At 40.2% G+C, this 19,441-nt stretch overlaps 1 protein-coding gene across 1 annotated transcript in view; it reads right to left on the bottom strand.

The window, feature by feature from the left end:
- The window catches only part of prtga (protogenin homolog a (Gallus gallus)), a 57,035-nt gene that overhangs the window by 517 nt on the left and 37,077 nt on the right, over nucleotides 1–19,441 (bottom strand). The window contains exons 12-19 of the mRNA XM_088921525.1: nucleotides 5,887–5,982; nucleotides 5,506–5,692; nucleotides 5,248–5,375; nucleotides 4,023–4,193; nucleotides 2,131–2,313; nucleotides 900–1,023; nucleotides 424–562; nucleotides 89–202 (exon numbers count right to left, since the gene is read on the bottom strand). Coding sequence (XP_088777651.1) covers nucleotides 89–202; nucleotides 424–562; nucleotides 900–1,023; nucleotides 2,131–2,313; nucleotides 4,023–4,193; nucleotides 5,248–5,375; nucleotides 5,506–5,692; nucleotides 5,887–5,982 — 1,142 coding nt within the window. The remainder of the gene's footprint in view (nucleotides 1–88; nucleotides 203–423; nucleotides 563–899; nucleotides 1,024–2,130; nucleotides 2,314–4,022; nucleotides 4,194–5,247; nucleotides 5,376–5,505; nucleotides 5,693–5,886; nucleotides 5,983–19,441) is intronic.

Consider the following 19,441-nt stretch of genomic DNA (forward strand, 5'->3'; position numbering starts at 1 on the left):
AAATCAAACAATCATTTCCTAAATGTCTCCCTCATATGTCAGTAAACTGTCCAGCCTCCTCACTCTGTAAGAACACTGCCACTCTTACCTCGCTTTTCTTGAGCTTTAGCTTATCCTCACTGCTGAAGAACAGCCATTTCTTCTTCTTTGTAATGGTGGGTTTTACTGGCCCAAAGCTGTTTATAATGAGGTCTGTTCCACCCTTAAATATGAAAAATAGCATAGCTTACAGTGATGTCTTCCAAATAAATTCTTCCAGTATAAAATGGCTTAGGGTTTTTACACTGTTAAATGCAACATAACTATTCCAGTTATTTGAGCAATCTAGGATCTCCTGCACTCTAAGACCTCTAAGGTTAATGAGCTTGTTCTCATTAAGAGCCCCCAGCACTGTACGGATGCTCAGGTTGAACAGTCTCTCACCTTTGTGTCAATGAAGTTATTGCCCATCATTGGCATCAGAGACTCTGCGTTTTCCGCTTGGCTTTCATTCCTCCGAGGGGTGGCAGCATGATTAAGCTGGCCGTTTCCTTGCTGGATGATCTTTGTAGTATATAATTTCCTACAGAGACACAATCCAAAATAAAACTATTACAGAAAAAAATAGTGTACTATGCCATTTGTTGAATTGGTGCAATCTGTGCAAGTGTTTCTTCAGACGCCCCTGAAGTGTTTCTTCAGACTCCAAACAGCGAGTTATTGGAAAGCGCGTTACAGCCATGCCAATTACCGGACTGAGAAAAGCCCAATTTTATAAACTAAAGAGGAATCACGTTGCACAAAAAAAAACATGTAAAATTTACAAATAAAAAAACAAAGACGAAAAGAAACTGCAACGACGAAGTAGAGGAAGGGACTCTCAGATTCTAATATCAAGATCGCTGGAGTCGAGTATGTACCTGGCTCTGCCCCGACAGATCAAGATGAGGACACAGATGATGATACAAGTAAAGGCAATGCAAACTCCCACAATGATCCCCGTCATCGACTTCTGGTCCAGATGGTAAAAGCCATTGGAGTAAGCTGTAACACAGTCATAAAATAATCAGTTTTCCAATTTGCAGATGAGACATCACACAGATGGTGAAAGCTACAGGAGGGGAGTACCAGTCCAGACCTCTTCAGCAGTGATGGTCTCTGTGAGATACTGCTCTCTTTAGTAATGTACACCATTATTAAAAATGGCTGCCTTTAAATATAACAGTCTCACCAGAGTGTAAATAATTTAGTGGAACAAGGGCCAAAGTTCAGGCCATTGAATTTTAAACATGTCAAGAGGCAATTAAATTTGGAGTAGTATAGCTGTGTGAAGTGGTAGTTAATGCTGAAGAAGGAAAAATCTGTAGCTCCTGAGGTGTGTTACAAAAGACACACAAATATACACGGAGGAAAACAAGAACAGGGTTTTACTAAACAAAATCGCCAGGGAAAAAAAAAACTGTACTTACTGTAAATATTCCAGGAAGGTTTGTGATTTTTTGAAAGTGAAAAGCCAATGGATTTGATTTGGGAGAGATATGAGGATAAGGGTATAAAACACACCAGTGATCCACACACAGCTTGAAGGAGACACGGCTGTGGAGGGGTGGATGCTCGATCAGCATTTCCAAACCAATGCCGCAGTCCCGTGAGAGGGGACACTGTGCTTGGGGAGGTGCTGGGACAGCAAATCAAGCTCCTGACTAGCTGGTCATGAAACCTTCAATGGCATTATCTGAAAGTGTTGTGATGCTGACTTTGTTGTGCTGGCTAAATTCTGTTCTTAGGCTACAATAATTTCACCTACTGAAATCTACTTCTTAATTCAACTAGCAGAGTAAGTTCTCACTTCTCTGTCTGAACAGGGGATCGCCCTATTATAATAGGTAAAGAGCTTTGGGGATCCTATATAAGTGTAATAGGTTATAAATATTTACTTTCCACACTCAACCTGGTGAAACACACAGTAGCAAAAAGGACAATCATTCATCTTTCAGTCTCCTTTGGAGAGTATGTTAATTATGAGAAAAGGACCTGAATGCAGAGTTCTCCTTTTGTATTCACTGTAACTGCACATGTACTGTATGGATGGTGTGAAAGGTCAGCTCAAGACAGCAAAAGTAACACGACAACATCAGCCTTTCGACTGACCTTTAGCCTCAGCTGTGCCATCAGAATGCCTGGAATTTTGACTGGACTGAGACCCTTCTGGTAGAACGGCCAACTCCACCAGGTTGGAGAAGGGCCCGTCTCCCACCTCATTTGATGCCGATATCTTAATGAGGTAGACATTCCCCGGAAGAAGGTTCTCCAGCAATGCCATGGTGATGCTCCCTGAAAAGAAGCCTGGAGTTAATAAACTGCAGCTGGGTTTGGGCCACTCATGACTGATGTAATCAAACACGCTGTGGAGGCTTGAGAAGAAGAGCAGCCAGAAGGACTGATGAATTTACAAATGTGCCATTTCACAGGTGTCTATTAAAAACTAAATACTTCCAGTTTATACATTAGATACACTTTTGTCACCAGTTTTGATAAATACTAAATCTTTGGATTTCGGTGAAAAGACAAGGAATTCAACTCATTCCTGTCCTGCCAAGCCACGATAATTATCTCGCACTTGCAAACGCATACAAATCTAAAGATGAATTAAACTTGTCTCTTCTTCAACTACAAAGTGTTTTTCTGTAACAAAATCTTCTCTGTGTGCTGCTGGCTGACAGAGCCATGACCACCACTGGGCCATAACAGGATCTACTGGTGACCATGGAAGGCCAGTAGAGCAGCAGAGCAGAGTTTAGCAGCTCTCATCATTTCCACAGATTATCTCACAGCCCCGAGTAGTAACTGTCAGGAGGGCTGCTCTGATTTACAGTGAATGGGACACACACCGGTTCTGAAAGTCCTAACTTCTGACCTCTCAGAGGTAGCTAAACGTAAACTGCGGATGCTTCGCATTTCAAAAAGTCATCTGCACTCAATTATAACCCAGCAACAACCCTGCTCAGACTCAGGGTTAAAGGCGGCAGCTCCCTGGCTTTACAAACACTTCATCTTGGAGCATTATAGTGCCACCTCTGCCTAGATACCAATATCCCACCATTAAATGAGCCCCCACATGTGATGCTGTTCAAAGCCAACATTTTTTAATCTCTTCGGTCACTGCTGTTTTCTCCTTGTAAATGAATTTATACTTCAAAGGAAAAATGACTTGAGCCCAGGTACTGAAAGACAATAGCTCTAAAAAAAACGGTTTCTTTTTAAAAATTCATTTCCCTAATGATTTAGGAAATGAAAAAATGGCCATTAATTAAGAGATAGAAATCAAACCATATAGATACTAAACTTAAAATAAGAAAGGAGAGCCTGTTTGAATGTTTTTCGCTTCCTAGGTTAGAATGGAATATTATGCCCTCTTGCAAAAATGATTATAAAATCTAATTTGAAGCACAAGCTTTAAAGGACCGATTTCTCACAACTAATGTAATATAGTATGCAAAGGTTAAAAATGCCAATGTGAAACAGTCACAGTTAAAAGTGTAGCAAATTGTAGAGCCTCTCTCTGTTCTGTTAAATTAATTCTAGAGGACAGAATACAATCTGACAGTGCACTTATGACAAACACTGATGTTTAAAGTAGAAGGCTATCCACATGTAATAAACTTGTGCTGTCCGGCAGAACTGGATATTTGTATTTTAAGTATTAAGACACATTGTTAGTTAAGCTAAAATGATACACACAAATCCACTTTATCAATAAAGCCTTAATTTTTTTTAAAAAAGAAAGAGGTCTCCTACTTTAGTATTTTCTAAGGTTTATGTAATAAATCATCCTAGTTTATTCTTTTGCCTAACAGGATAACATCAGACTTTTATCTAGCACTAAACAGGTATTACACGGACCAGTAAGGTAAGGAATTAAGGATCTACGTCTCATACATTGAGAAATTAGATATTGATTTCCAATTAACAAACACATTTGCAGGCCAGTGTTGCGGCGGCAGCCTTCAAGCCTTTTAATAATGGTCTGTTTGTTGAATTACCTTCTCTCTGAAGCACCTGCCACTCTCCAGCAATCCATGCCTTCCTGGAAGCATAGAGGACTGTGTAGCGCGTCACAACAACATTGGGCTCCTCTGGTTGCTTCCAGGACACCAGGGCTGTGTCATCCTCTATGAGAGTCACCTTCACTCCTGTCGGAGGTCTAGTTGGAGCTGGAAAAGCAAAGCAGCACCACATCACGAAAAGCATGGGTTAAACTAAAAGAAGATGCACGTGCCAGGTTTCAGCTGCAGCGCTGAGGCTTGGCCACTTCGAATCTTCACAAGCAGATCTAAATATATTAGGTTTTCAAATTCTTGATGGCACATAGCAAAAACGTATCATCACCAGTATGCAGCTCTGTTGCTGTACAGTTTCTGAAAGCACTCAATTCTGTGTTCCTGCATTAGCTAGAACAGTTATGAATGTCTCGCAAATTTCTAAAAGGAACATCAATGAGACACCAGGGACTTACCTAGGATTTTAAATGAAATTGTGAAGATGTAAGTCACATTCAAGGAGTATAGCACTTACCCTATCCTAACATGAAACAACTTTAAATGTGCAAAGATTAGACCCATTCTACTAAGATTACTAGACCTGCAACTCATACTTCTCTTTTTTCAAGGAACCTTCTCCTTATAACAGAGCAATGGATATGACCAAAAGCCATTACATAATTGGAAACAACATCAAACATGCAATTTACATCCATGTTTACATCTAATCACATGCTTTGGACATTTGTGCAGTACAGTGCCAAGTTTCTTAAGTGAAGTGGAAACACTTCAACAGTCTGTATCCAATAACATAATTATGCATGATATTTGCACAATCAAGTAATTGAACAGCCCTCAGAGAGAAAACTCAAGTAGGTAAAGTTCTCTCCTAACAAGCCATCTAGTCCCCTCTGCAGAAGTGAAGATCAGTTTTGGTCAGGCATCGACAATAAACAAACCTCCTAAACCTAATCCAGATACTATTGCAGATAGGCTTCCTGAGTCACACTTTAGCAGGGCAGATGAGACATAAACAGCTGCTTCAGAGGGATTTCCAACATAATCCTACCTTCATTACAAAGTCCAAAGCAATGCAAAAAGAAGAGGCCAACAGATAAACTGAGCGGTTTAAAAAAAATCAAGCCAGCTGGTGCTTCAAGAACTGAAGGCCTGGCTTAAGAACCGTTCTGTTCTTCACAAGCTGCTGGTGAAGAGACTCAAGTCTTACCTTCTGGCAGTGTACTCTGGTAGACCACAGGACTCCACGGGCTCGAGAGCTGGTCCACGTGGAGGCGGACTGCAAACTCGTATCTGGTGTTGGGCTGAAGGTCCTGCACAAGCATGTGCTGCTCAGAACTGCCATTGTAGGGGGGGGGGGGAACAAAACAAGTGAGCGAAACAGGCACTGGGAAGACGAAGGACCATGTAAAAGGCCTCTAAAAGCCCGCGGCTGTGAGGACAGTGTGCGAGCGAAGCCAGCACTCACGTCTGCAGGTAGAGCACCAGGGAGGCGTTCTGCAGGCCCACGGGGTTGCAGCGGATGGTGTAATTCACCGTCTGGCCCGAGGTGAAGGCGGGGCGGCCCCAGTGCAGGTACACCGAGGAAGAGCTGTTGGCCTTCGCGTACAGGTGGTGCGGAGGTGGAGGAGGAGGCACCATGCGATCCCGAACCGCTGGAACAGCGAGGAAGAGCGTCTCTTACTCAGAGGCCTGAGGCCGAGAGGACGTCTAATCCAATACTCTTTCGTGGCATGGGCTCCACAGGCAGTTTTAGTAAAAGAGGTTTGTAACTGATAATATAAAAAGTGTCACAGCAGACTGTATATCACTATCAAATACTTCAGTGCAATACTCCAAGCTTACTTACACACACATCCAGGGGTGCTGACAGTCTGGTCTGCCTGATAACCTTCTCCCATGTAACTGTAGGCCAGAAGCTTGACGTGGTATTTCCTTCTTGGATCTAAATGAAGAAAGTAAGATGGATTAAGTCTCTATGGCTTTGTTTGAGCAGAGCCTTTATAATGGTTTGGATCACGACACTGGTTACACTGCAGTATAAGTAAGCAAAAAATGTTAAAGCACAAAAATAAGTTATATCAATGTCTGTGGATAAAATGTTTTTTTTCCGGTTTCATTATATACAGCTCTGTAGTTGGGGGGGAAGATAACAGATGCTCTGTCTCCCAGTTCTTTTCTGGGCAGTGTGAGACACATTGAGGTCTCTCAAACACAATAGCGCCTCCCAACATGAGGGCCCTCTCTTTCCATCATCCTGTCCACAGCTTTTCACACGTAAACCCCTCCATGCACTTCTGCGAGCCGATGACCATTGCTAGTGGTCACTTTCTTTCAGTTCCGGGGTCAGAAGTCAAACTACAATGATGGCCTTTACTGAAAGACCTGCCCCAGCCAACACAACTGGCTTGGAAAACAAAAGGAAGACAAAGAAGCCATAAAAGAGATGCTGTTATCTCTTTCTCCATAAACAGCAACTTTCAAAAAATACATTCTGTTACTGGATGTATTTTAAGATTAACACTCATTTGTTTTGCTAAAGCTAAAATTTTGAAAACATGTTCTCACATAGTTACAAAACATTGGTCAAAGCATGTTTTAAAATATATAATCATACAGTATATTTGATTTGCAAATCCACTCCGATATCTACAACACTCGGGAGATTTTTTCAGTGGAACATATTCAGCTACACTCTTCGTACTCCAAATTATAAGTAGAATTAAAAAATGTTTGTCATGAAATGTTTTAGCCAAAAAATGTTATGGGTTTACAAAATCCTTACACGGTTTATGACATCAGGTCTCTACAGGGCTCTACACTGATGTCGTTATGGCAGCTGTAATTATGAAATTACTTCATTACCAAAGATTTTTGGTTTTTTCAACTTTCACATCCTTTTTAAAGCATGACTACAGCTAAAACTAGTGTTTGCTAGAAATACAAAGACACATCTGGTATTAAAATTCACCAAAAAATCTATTCAAAAGGTTCCAATACTTTATTTTAAGGTGTGACTTATCACCTGTAAAGGCTACGCCAGGGAACACTGACTGCTAAAAGCAGAAAGACCCAGAGCCACCCTTGGCATTCCTGGCTGTGGCATTCACTTGGATTTTAAGTGTGAACCTCTGAAACTCGATTTCAGAAGGAAAACTGAGATCCTGAGAGGAAGCAAAACCCATCACAGGATTGCAGTGTCCAGTGACAATACAAAACACTTGGTCTACAGCGAAGGTATCAGTGTTAAAGAACACTCAGAAAAAAAAGATACCTTGAGAGAAAATCTCTGTTCTCCAGGGGTTTGCCCCTTATATATTTAAGTCATTACTTTTCATTGGAAATCAATCTTGAAGTACTATTCAGTTTTAACATAGAGGGAAAGTGAATGAATAATAAACTCAGTCTTATTTACATGAAAATATATTTTTATGGGTTACAATTAAGGGATTGGCTAGAGGAATTACCCCAAATACAGTGGTATACACTTTCTAATGGAATTAGGAGTGAGAACTACAACGGACTCATGCAGAATCCTCTGAGAGCTGTGGAAATAGTGTAGAATCTATCAAACTAATGAGAACAGGCCGCACAGGAATTCTTGGGCTCTTTAATATTTTAAAGTATGTCACACTTCATTATGCACAATCTCTAACAAGATTTAAGCTATTAAATAGTAATCCATACTACTACTCATTCAGGAAACACTTTATCATGTGTGCTATAATTTAAACCAATATGTGCTATTCCTCTCACCGTCTAAAACATAAGACAATGATTGAAAAGTACCCAAGTATTCATCAGCTTGAGGAAAGTTTCTTGTTGGTCAATGGGCTCGGATCCACAAGCTTTTTTTTAAGAATTATTATTATTATTATTAATAAAAGCTTATTGTGCACAGAGGGGAAACAGGTCTTTTAACAGGCACTATCACCAATATTTAGTTTTGTAGAGTTCAATTTGATTTTACACAGTAATTAACATTTCAATAATGTTTTTTTCTTCCTTTTTTCCAGTAAGTAGGTTTAAATGACATTTTTAGCACGGTTGCCAAAAAAAAAACAAACCACTCACATATATCTATCCTTAATAAATCGGCACACTGTTCCAGTTCAAATCCACATACAAAAAATGTTAAAATATGATGTTGAGAAGTTTGTAATATAGAATCTGGGGCAGTGAAAACATTTTCGACGGGCAGTTTCCACAGCCTTCTCAGTGATACAGCCAGTTAAACCAAACAGCTACTACAGGATGTTATTATACCTAATGCATTCATTCTTTCAAGCTGTTGTTTTCAGAGCAAGGGAATAAAAAAGCTATCTTACTGGAGCATTCAACAGAGACTGTGCCATTAGTGCAATGCCAAACATGGCCACTAAGCTATGCTCTTTCACCCACTAACACAGGATTCGGTGGCTAAACTTTAAAATTGTCACTGGTCTGTCTCTAACAGGGGTAATTTAACCTTTAATTTAATTGCTGTAGGTTTCAAAGGACTACAAATCCTACCCAAGGTGTGAAATACACCACTGTTGGAATGGTCAGTTTCGTTGAATACACAATTTGAGAACAGCTGACAGCTTACCTAGTAATGCCAACTTCCACCCTACCAGCAAGATATCTTAAGTGAAGACTATAAAGGAAGGTTTACATGTTCCTCCTGACTGAGGCCTGTAGGAGTCTGAGAGTTGTGGAAAAGAAGGGCAGAGATCTCTATCAGTGAAGCACTTTTTTAACACAAATGGCTATGGGGGTGTTCAACCAGCTATCCAGCCACGCTGATGAAGTTTATACCCTGGTTTCTTTCATGAAACAGTTGGATGAGCTCCTCAGATCAATGAGCTAATAAATACCAAATGGGCTAGATGGGTCGAATGGCCTGTTCTCAGATGTAACCGTTCTTATGTTCTAATGAAGTGTAATGGTGAGACTTCACAGCCTGTTCCCAGTGAATTAAATACAGCAGTAAAAGTAAAATAGAAATAGCAATAATATTAAGTATGAAATGCCAGTAAGAAATAATATTTATTTATAGGATTTTACAAACATCAATATAAAATAACAGGCAACAAGGTGATGTGGCAGTTAGCACTGATGCCTCCCAGCTTTTGGGTCCTGCGTTTGAGTCTGAAACTTCTGTGTGGAGTCTGCATGTTCTCCTCTTGTTCATGTGAGTGTTCTGTTTTTCTTCTATATTCTAAGACATGCTGTATAGATTAAACACCCACCATGAGCCCTGTGCTTGAGGATAGCTCTGTGTTGCCACGACCCTTTCCAGGAAAAGGCTGCTCGGCGAATGGATGGACAGAGCATAAAGCAACACAGAGTTAAACAGAATACAACAGGAAAGATAAAGATGAACAGCGAGGATTTATCCTCAAACTCCTTACCTACAGCACAACAGGATTTTTTATAACAGAAACCCACATTCCCAAGAAAGAGAATAACAGGCTGTGTTATAGGTATAAGGTATAGGTATCCACATAACAGGCAGCAATAGGTTGTCACTTTTTATGTGCGGTGGAGTGAGATGTTTATGGTGAAAAGGGTTACTGAGGGGAGAGCCATTTTGAGATTTGGAGGCCGGCCCTGACAGGAAAATTAATAGCCTTCATTGGGATATTTTCAAAGAATTCAGTGAATTCAGAATTCAGAAAACAGTGGGTTTTTTAGAAACATTCCACTTAACATTGTATCAAGTTCTGGATGTTGTTGTTGTATTTCTTTAAATAGACGAGTGTATTTCAGAGGAAGAGGGGAAAATGTTTCTTTTTGGAGGGGGTTGGGATACAGCTTTCAGCTGCTGAGATTTTGAAGCCCTGAAGAGCTTCAATGGAGCCAGTCTAAGGCCATTAGGTCAGGGCCAGATAAAACTGAGAAAGAATCTGGGGTCAGAGACATGGAATATGAGTCGAGTTTCCTTTTTAAAGGTCCTTTCCCTCACAGCTTTAGTAGGAAGAGACAAAGAAAAGTGCTTTGGGGAAAAAAATAAACCTAAAATCTAGAAGCAAAGTTACTTCTAGGGAGCTAGACAAACAGAATAGGTACAGAGCTCAAGACAGTTCTCTGTGGGCACCAAGAGGACATTAGTCATCATCCTAGTGCACTACACTAATATAGCACAGGAACTACCCTAAAACCTATACAGCTGACAAGACAATTAGATGACTCCCAGCTGGTCGGCAATTTTATAGTTTAATGATTAAATCAATTCTTTGCTGTGAGTAAGTGTAGTTTTAAGGTTAAAAATAAAAACTGTTGAAATAAACTATAGGGCTGGCCAATGACCAGCTAACCAGTGCTTTCCTTTTATCCTTGTTGTAACCAAAAATATTATTTCAAACATATATGCAGTGGACTATACAGTTTCAAAAGACAGAGAACTGTCTAAAAGACGAAACAGGCTTGGACTTGTTCCGAATGGCGGGGGGTGGGGGGGGGTTGTAAAGACACAATGACAGATGAAATTAAATTCAAGGTCTTGGCTAATGCCCACTTTTCAATCTTCCTTATGTCCGGCTCCAGCCATCCCATGGGCTTTTGTTCGCCCAGAGTCCAGCTGAATGGATCAGGGGTCTGGGTATGGCAGGGAGAGCACACTGCCCCCCAATCTGCCCCTGCAGCACAATGGCCTGCAGTAATTATGCAGGAAAGAGGCTGAGAGTTTGGGGATGGTGTGACATCTGGGGCATGACCTTTGACATGGAATCTGGGCAAGCTAAATCCTGCTGCAAGCCATGGCGCTCCAGAGGGGATCTGTCGGGGGGGAGGGTCACTAAGTGAAGGAGAAGAAAAGCTGACCTAATGAAAAGCTACGGTGCAGGTTTCAAAGAGCATTTGTTTCGCACCGCCACCAGCTCGACTTAAATGTAGTTAAAGGAGGTCCCAGGGTAAACTCTAAGTAAGAAATGTAGGCGTTCAGTAGTCACAGCGGTTCCACTGCTCCAAAAACACAGTGCAGCTCTAAGAGGAAACCGTGATGTCTGCAAAAAGCTGGGTCTGTCAATTGGGTTATCTTTTCATGGCCTTCTTACTTGCTCAGAAGTTTTCACCGGGAGAGGCCATAAAGGTTTTTATAAGACAAAAGCACAAGGGGAAAACTGTTCTTGATCACCAGCATTTACAGCCCTGCTTGCTACAACCAGACACACACCAGTCTTCAACAATGCCAATAGGATCTCTGCACAAGGCTGTTAGACGCTATTAGCTCTTAGATAAGGCCTGTCCATGCACCCCCCCTCTCATTTGTGCACACTCAGGCGTGGACTTATAGCCTTTGAAAGCGAATGCTAATCAAAGAGAGACATGTTTTAACATTATAGCTGATTTTAAGAAGAAGGATGCCTTTAAAAGCTCAAATGTTGCAGGTATCAAATACTCCTAGTGGTCCTGTTGGGATATTTTGGAATTAAGGCAATGTTACCGACCCAAAACACTTAAGAAAAACAACCAGGCTGTTAAATGCATTTGATTAATTGGACTCGTTTAGACAGCACTACAACCTTTAGGAATGCACTGCTCAAACAAAACAAAATTCAGAGCATAATCCCCCGAACAAGGAAAAGCACCTCTCTTAACATTTGTTCACTCTTGGTGTTTGTTGTTGTGTTTGTTTTCAAATCCCAGGTAGAAAGGGTTAAGTGTGCTCAGCCCCTTTTTATGAAAGGAATGTTAACTTTCTGGACAGCCTATAAATTTGGTTGCCATTCCTTATTTGAAGAGAAATTCTTGAACTGTTTGTGGTCACCTGATTTTTATGGCCTGTGTGCCTTCTTGTCTCCTGCAGAATGGCAGAGGCTTCTTCTAACCCTGTGGGGCCCCAGGCCATAGAGTAGGGTCTGAGCCATGGTAATAAATGTCAGGTCTTTTACTGACCCTAAGAGCAGCACATTTCACATGAGTGGAGAGGGGATCTGCAACCTCACATAACTGAGAAGCAAGATTCCCAGTCCTAGTCAGGCACTCTGCAGATGCAGAGACATAGGGACTTCTCCAAGTGCATATCTAAATGTAGTGGACAGACTTTTGTGGGGAAAATAAATTTTGCACGTGCATTTAACAAAATTACACAAATACTAAAATACAATTAAAACCCAAATCTTGCAAAGTTGTGAACTGCCTGAAAAACTGCCTCATAGCCAATAATCCTGATGTTCGCATCCACAAGACTTCTTTAATTAACTGAAGGATACTATTTCTTATCTTACAAAAATAAAATTTTGGGAACTTTGGAAGCTATTCCGTTAAGCTATCATTTAGACATGAAGCCTTGCTCCTTCAGGAGGCTAAGGTTCATCATTTGTTTGGAGTCAGGCAAGCAGTCTATTAATGTGCCTGCCATAATGTAATACATACATCTCTACTGTCTGACACTTGGTGCTGTCTGATAATGTGAGAGTTTTTTAACAGATAGGACAAAAGCAAAGCTATTCCAAATGACCCACGTTTGCCTAGAGCTATGAAATAAATTTCGTACTAGACCGTTTTTTTCCGCTCTGGTGTCACGGGGGTTCAGTAGCATTCTGACCCCGAGTCTAACTTGGAAGAAAAGGAAAAAAGAAACGCACATGACAGGGCTTTAACTCTGCTGCACAACAGCTCTGCGTGGAAGCAGTTTTCTGTTCTGCAATTATTCCTAAATTTCATCTGGAACGTCAGAGGGAGAAACACTGTAATCACAAGGGTTTATCACACTTTTCAGGAAAGAAAAGCTACAAGCTTTGTAAGTGCCTACTGTGCAACAAAGAAAATGCAACAATTACCATGGATATAGACTTAAAAGCAATTTGGGGAAACTAAATTTAGCCACAACTGTCAGTAGGACAAATGGTCTGGAAATGGATGAATAGGGAAAACGGCCTCATGCCGACTCTTCAGTTGGCAGAGCCTGAATGCGCCTTGTAATGTGCATAACGACGTGTGTGCACAGAACAGGCCTGCGCAGGCTGGAGAGATGCCAAAGGAAGACCTACGTCCTTCTGCATCAGTGGTTGAGCAATGTACTATACGGCTGTAAACCTACCTAGCACTACTAATGAAAGAAATGAAAGAAGGAGAAGAAGAACGCACATCCAAAGATCATAGAGGTGCTGTCCAGTAAAAAAAATATATAGTGGAACCAAACAGGTGCAAACTCTGTCCACTCTGAAACGACGTGGTTTCTTAACACTTAACATTTTGGCAAACACAAGTGCTCCTCAAGACAAAGAACGGACAGAACTGTGAAATAGCATGGCAGTGCAACTCTAGAGAGATATTTTACAACTTCCGAATAAAGTAAAAAAAATGTATATTAACAAATTGTATTCATAAAGCATATTTCCAAACCCAAAGATGTTGTGTATAGTGCAATGAAGAAAATGAAGGGGAAAATGCAAAGACATTGTAATGAAACAAGAATATTCATGATAAACTTTAAGGCAATCAAACACGGGAGTTAGTAGAAAAAGTGAAAAGTTTAGATTTGAAAAGAGCAAAATAATGTTTCTCAAATAGTTGATTAAAATGTTCATAAAAATGCATTCACTAAACAAAACATTTAACTTTTCAGAGCTGAGAAAATATATATAAATAAAAATATAAAGATTTATATAAAATATTTCAGATAAACAGAAATATTGGAGCTTTAGTTTTCTTCAAAAGGCCTGAGTTCAGAGCTGTTTACAGGTTTTATTATGTATTAAAACCTGTGATGTAATGAACTGCATGCTCTAAAATACTTAATGCATATTAGCCTTTTAAATGGAAAAGCTTAGCAACATTTCATCTGCTTTTTCAAAGCTTTTAAAATTGTTGTGGCATTGTTCTAAACGTGCTTTACATCTCACTAATCTGATACGGGGTGCACTGTGACAGACCTCACACATCCAGCCAATGTTTGATGACACCCACCAGGAACTGGGCTGAGAGAGGCCCACTGAGTTACCAGTACCGTCCAGTAGAATTGAATGTGAAGTTAACATTTTACAGGAGTTAATACAGTTGTCTGATAGCACGGGATTAAAAAACTGTTTGATACAAGTCAGAAAAACATCTGATTACCAAAAATTCCTGTGAACATTGGACCACTTAAGTAAAGATTTTAACATTTTAATTTCCATTTTAGATTAAATCCATTATTAAAAACAGTTGGAATTTAAATACATTTTCATACATTAAGAACAAAAATGCTCAAGACACTTCACGGATCTGGTTTGAAAATGAAGTTTGACAAACATTCCCTTGACACCCTTGTTTAGCTTTTATTAATCAGTAATTTTTATTAATAATTTTGTAATCAGTCCTTTTCGGAAAAAAATGGGGCTAATTTGTATTATTAGGAATAAGTTATTCGACTTACACCAGAAGAGGTTTTTGTAACATGAGATGATCACATTAAAATGTCTGGGAAGCAAAAGCTCATTTAAGGAAACAGAGCGTAAAGTCGGTCAGTTTTCAACATGCCTCTGCTGCCTCTTCTGATATTTTGATACACCATTTGTACTGACTAGATGATAACTGTCCCAGCAGAAAATGCTATACTATACTAGTTGCTAGGCAAAATAGACCAGGCCAGCCACTGGGTCACTGCAAGTGTTCCTGTGACCCTGCATTAAAACCCGGGCTCATCAGAATACCTTATTAAAGGACATTTGTCATGCTTTGCCACTCAAATCACTCCAAAAATCAATAGGAAAATATAACCTTGCTAATACCGTATTTTTATAGCTGCACCAGGTCAGTTTAAGGGTATAAATACTAAAACACAGAGGTCCATGGAAATGAAACCCTCAACTGATGAATGCATCCAGTTTTTATTAAAAAGTCTTACTGTCACAAGTCTCCTTTTAAACTTCAACACAAAGCAATTAAGGTAGATGGGCCCTTTCTTTAATGATACCATAAAGATTTATCTAGGTTCACAGGCAACAGGTACAGAGGAAAACAAGCTTAAAAAACACTTTTTAAGAGGTTTCATTTTTTACAATCATGCTACACTCTCTTACACTGTAGTAATAATCCTTATAATGCAATTCAACAGCAGAAAAACATTTCATTGAAAAGAAAGACATTGCTCCAATTTGTCTTACAGGACTTGATTTTCCTTTTGATTGCATAATGTATTCCAAAGTTCTAACAAGAAATTCATGTGAGGTGATTAAATATGGATTTCATTTCTTATCACTTGTTGACAATAAGAGGGAACTCTTTATTTCTAAGCATTCCAAAAGAATTTTTAAGACACCCTAGTTTTCAAAGAGGGACTGCTTGCAAGGGGAGCTCGTGTCAGGGACTTCTACTCACAACAAGCCAGAGACGAGAACAACTGGCCACCATGATAATGAGAACCATAATTTAATTTAATCACTTGGCTACAACAAATTATACTTTCCACCAAGGCACTTCAACACTAAAAATAGTGTTTAAAAAAACTACCCATCATTTTACTAGGCCTTATCAACCTCATGGCTTTCTATTACTATATTCAGGAAAATAAATGGGAGTCATTTTTTTTGCATGAGCAAATGTCTTATTTTTTGAAAACCCCTTTCCCAGTCAAACAAAAGGCAGATGAAAGAGGAGAAGGCAGAAACAGGGTTCCTCTCCATTTTCCAGCCTCTGTACTTTGAGATACTGCTCACTGAATTGCTTAGACTTAGACTGCTTTATCCCCCTTGTTCGTATTATTGACAAACAACAATTCATCTTAATGAGGTAACATAAAAGATTTGACCCTGAGTGTATTGTCTTTACCTTAAAGATAAATTGAGATTGATCCAATGCAAACTGTTGTTTTATTCTTACGAGATGGCAATGATTAGAATATCCACAGTTTTGCTACTTTTCAACATGTAAGTATGAAATATTCACTGATTCAGCTTTCTTTTGTATGCATCTTGAAAAACAATTAGGGCCCTTTGAGACGGGTACAGACATTCTGGTTGTCTTTGGTTACTTACATTGAGGTCATTTCAAGGCAAAACCAAAACTGCTTGTGGAATCATATTTTCCTAGAATAACAAACCTGCTGCAGATTTAAAAAGATCCTTAAAACCACATCAAAGTAGGAAATCTATCCAGCAGGTGGATAAAACAAACCTAAGCTTCAACAACATTCAGGCACTCAACTGAATCACCAGAATGTTAATCTTAATTAATAGTATGTTGATAGTTAATGGGTTTCTCAAGACGTTTAATCATACTGCAGCAAGAAGTAAACCAGGGGAAGATTAAGAGGAAGATTCTCTTAATAATCTGCAGACTTGACAGACAGGACATTATAGAGTCATGGAAGAGTGAGATTGGAATCAGCAATGACTTTACAGTGTATCTTACAGTGGATGTTAGAGGATCGAGCCACATCAGCCTTTAGTCTTTGTAATACTCTTCATCATATTAAAAACCTCTGCTGATATTTTTAAACTTGACCTTAAGAGTTAATTGTTTTTGTTGGCCTTCAACTCAAAATCTTTTATTTCTTTTAATTTCACATTTTATACATGGTTTCACTGTACTTTTGTGTAGTTTTTATATGTGTATTGATATTGATTGATCTATGTGGAGTTTGTATGCTCACTCTGTGTTGGCATGGGCTTTGGCCCACAGTCCAAAAGACTTACTGGTAAGTTAAGTGGGTTCTAAGAAAATTGGCCCTGGTGTGACTGTGTGCTGTGTGTCTGACCTGCGATGGACTGGTATCCCATCCAGGGTGTGTCCTGCACCCATTGCTCTGGCTCCCCTGTGACCCAGTACTGGATAAAGCAGTTAGAAGATGGATGGATTGACTGACTGATTAATTGAGCAAGAAGGTGATTACAAATACTCCCTAGTACACGAGAGGCACTGTTCCCTCTGGACCAGAAGTTTGAATTCAGTGCCCCGGTATGATGAGCTGGTACACTGTGCAGCAGGAGGCGCCATCTTTCATTTGAGATGTTAAACTGAGGTCCTGGCAATTCATCCATTTTCTGACTGCTTCATCCAATATAGGGTCACAGGGGAGCCACACCCTATTACTGCAAGCAACAGGCACAAGGCAGGATACACCACACCAGGGCCAATTACCCTAGCAGTATGTCTTTGGACTGTGGAAGGAAAACCAGAGCCACTTGGGAAAACCCACACAGGGAGAACATACAAAGACATACAAACTCCACACAGACAGCACCCCAGGTCCGGAACTGGACCCAGGGCCCTAGTGCTGCGAGGCAGTAATGCTAACCACCACAGCACTGTGCTACCCAGGTCCTGGATACTTGTGTGTTTATTTTTATGTGGCACTATTTGAAATAGTTAAGACAGGGTATCCTGGCTGAATTTCATTCTGGACTTGTACAGTTTCGCCCTCCTCAAGGTCCCCCTTAACTCAACTTGACACTCAACGTGAGAGAACTCCTCTGTCTTTGCTAACTGACCCGTTGTGCAGTGTAGAGCCAGCTCACAATGGCAGCTCAGGTGAGCACTGCACATTAGTGGCAGACAAAGTGGGTCCTATTGTAGGTGTGAACTGCTTTGAGGTTTTTCAGGACAAAAGCCCTTTATAAATGCAATTAATTAAGAAAGGAAAGCCTGTGTCAGTATTCTAGTTTATGGCATAGCAGAAGGGACTGGAAACAGGTACCATCTTACAAACCCACTTATCTAGGGGGCACTGTGGCACACAGAACAGTTATGCAGGTAAAAATAAAATGTTCAGTCAATCAGCACAAGATTAGCCACATGCTGAACACAAAGTAAAAAGATCAAAAACTGAGACTGATTATTGAAACTCTTAATTGACAGCACTTCAAAAAATTTCCACTCTGTCCAAAGACTGGAGGGGAGGGTTGCTTTCTTCATACCAGACCTAAATTAGTAACCAGAGAGCAACAGTAAAAGTAATCAATGCCCTGAGGTCCAGATGAAGGCGAAGATTAGAAAACAATAAATCTCAGGAACAGACACTAGAAACGGACCTGTAAATCACACGTGAATTATGGGCAAATTAAGAAAAAAAAACATTTCCTTTGCTAGTGTCTTCAGGGTGCCCCGCAAGTCACTTGCCAAGTCGTGATTTAGAACAGTCTGCCTAATAAGAAATTTTCCTAGGCTGCACTAGCCACAGGTATCTTCACTTTGTTATAAACATGTCTTTCCATGCATCCATAAGTGTGCAGACCAAGAAGCTCACATTTGAAGTGCAATAAAGGAGCCTCTTCTGCCAGAGGGCCTCTGGTGTTACTTGTTCACTTCCACTGGCAGATCAGTTACGACCACAAGGGTGCTACACAGGTATTTCACATTCAAGAGCTCGACTGATTTTTCCATTAGTCTGTGCATTAAATTTCTATGTGCTTCAAAGACAACTGCATACATAAATAATACAAGCATAGCATCATGTCTCAGTTTCCAGTGCCTGAGCACTTATAAACATGAACATTTAGAACTGGAGCTGGTCGCCATGCTTCAGAAGAGTGACAATTTCAGCACAGTCCTCTGTGCTAAGTGTCATGATGGGAGCTAATTCCTAACCGACAGTAATATCTGGAAAGACATCTATCGTACCTGTCGCTCACTTTGGAAACTGAAGCTCTGCTTGCTGGCAAAGAACTGAATTTTGTTGACTCTCAGCCAATGAATTCCCTTTGTTGCCCTCCCCATACAGCACAATAGGGCCCTTTGATGTGGAGGGGCACCAGCCATCCTGCTCACACCGGTCATAAAACTGCCGTAAATCTCCTCAACAATAACAGCTTCCTTCTCCACCACAAGACAGCCATATAATTCATTTTCTCCCTGTATTTTAGCAAACATGCCCAAGTAAGGCTGTGAAGACTGCTGCACGAGAATAGTGGTTTCCAGCTCTAACACAAGCTCTGATTCCCCTGCCAACTCACATCCCCCCTGGACTAACTGCAGACCGGTGCTCTTTGACACTTTATACAGTCCCTGGTCTACTATGTAAGACTGGTGTCGTAATGCCTTAACCTCTCCTTTGGTAAGGGAATTAGGTTCTCAATAAAAACTGGAATGGTTCTCAATAAAAAAAATGGTTGTTGGAAAAAAATACATTACATTGACAACAATCTGACAGGAGACATGACGTTACTGAATCTTCAGCTGTCACTGGTTTCCCCCTACAGGCTAAACACACTGCTTCATCCATAATTAAATCACAGGGAAAGACAACTGTGGACTTCTTTCTAGTTTTTGTTTAATTAACATTGATTTATTTTGCTTTCTGTTCACAATTTATGATTAGTCTGCTTCCTCAAAATTTTAAATTTCAGGGACCAACTCTTGGCACTTGGTGTAAAGCCCAGAGCCATTTCCTACCACTTTTAAATAGTTCAAAGCAACCTTATTGTTGTTTCTCAGTGTGGATGGTTCATAAAAAGCTTGCTGTGAAAGTGTAAGCACATACTGTATTTACAACCCCAATG

The sequence above is a fragment of the Atractosteus spatula genome, chromosome 7 (genome assembly GCF_055471065.1).
Source record: "Atractosteus spatula isolate fAtrSpa1 chromosome 7, fAtrSpa1.hap1, whole genome shotgun sequence".
Classification (NCBI taxonomy): Eukaryota; Metazoa; Chordata; class Actinopteri; order Semionotiformes; family Lepisosteidae; genus Atractosteus; species Atractosteus spatula.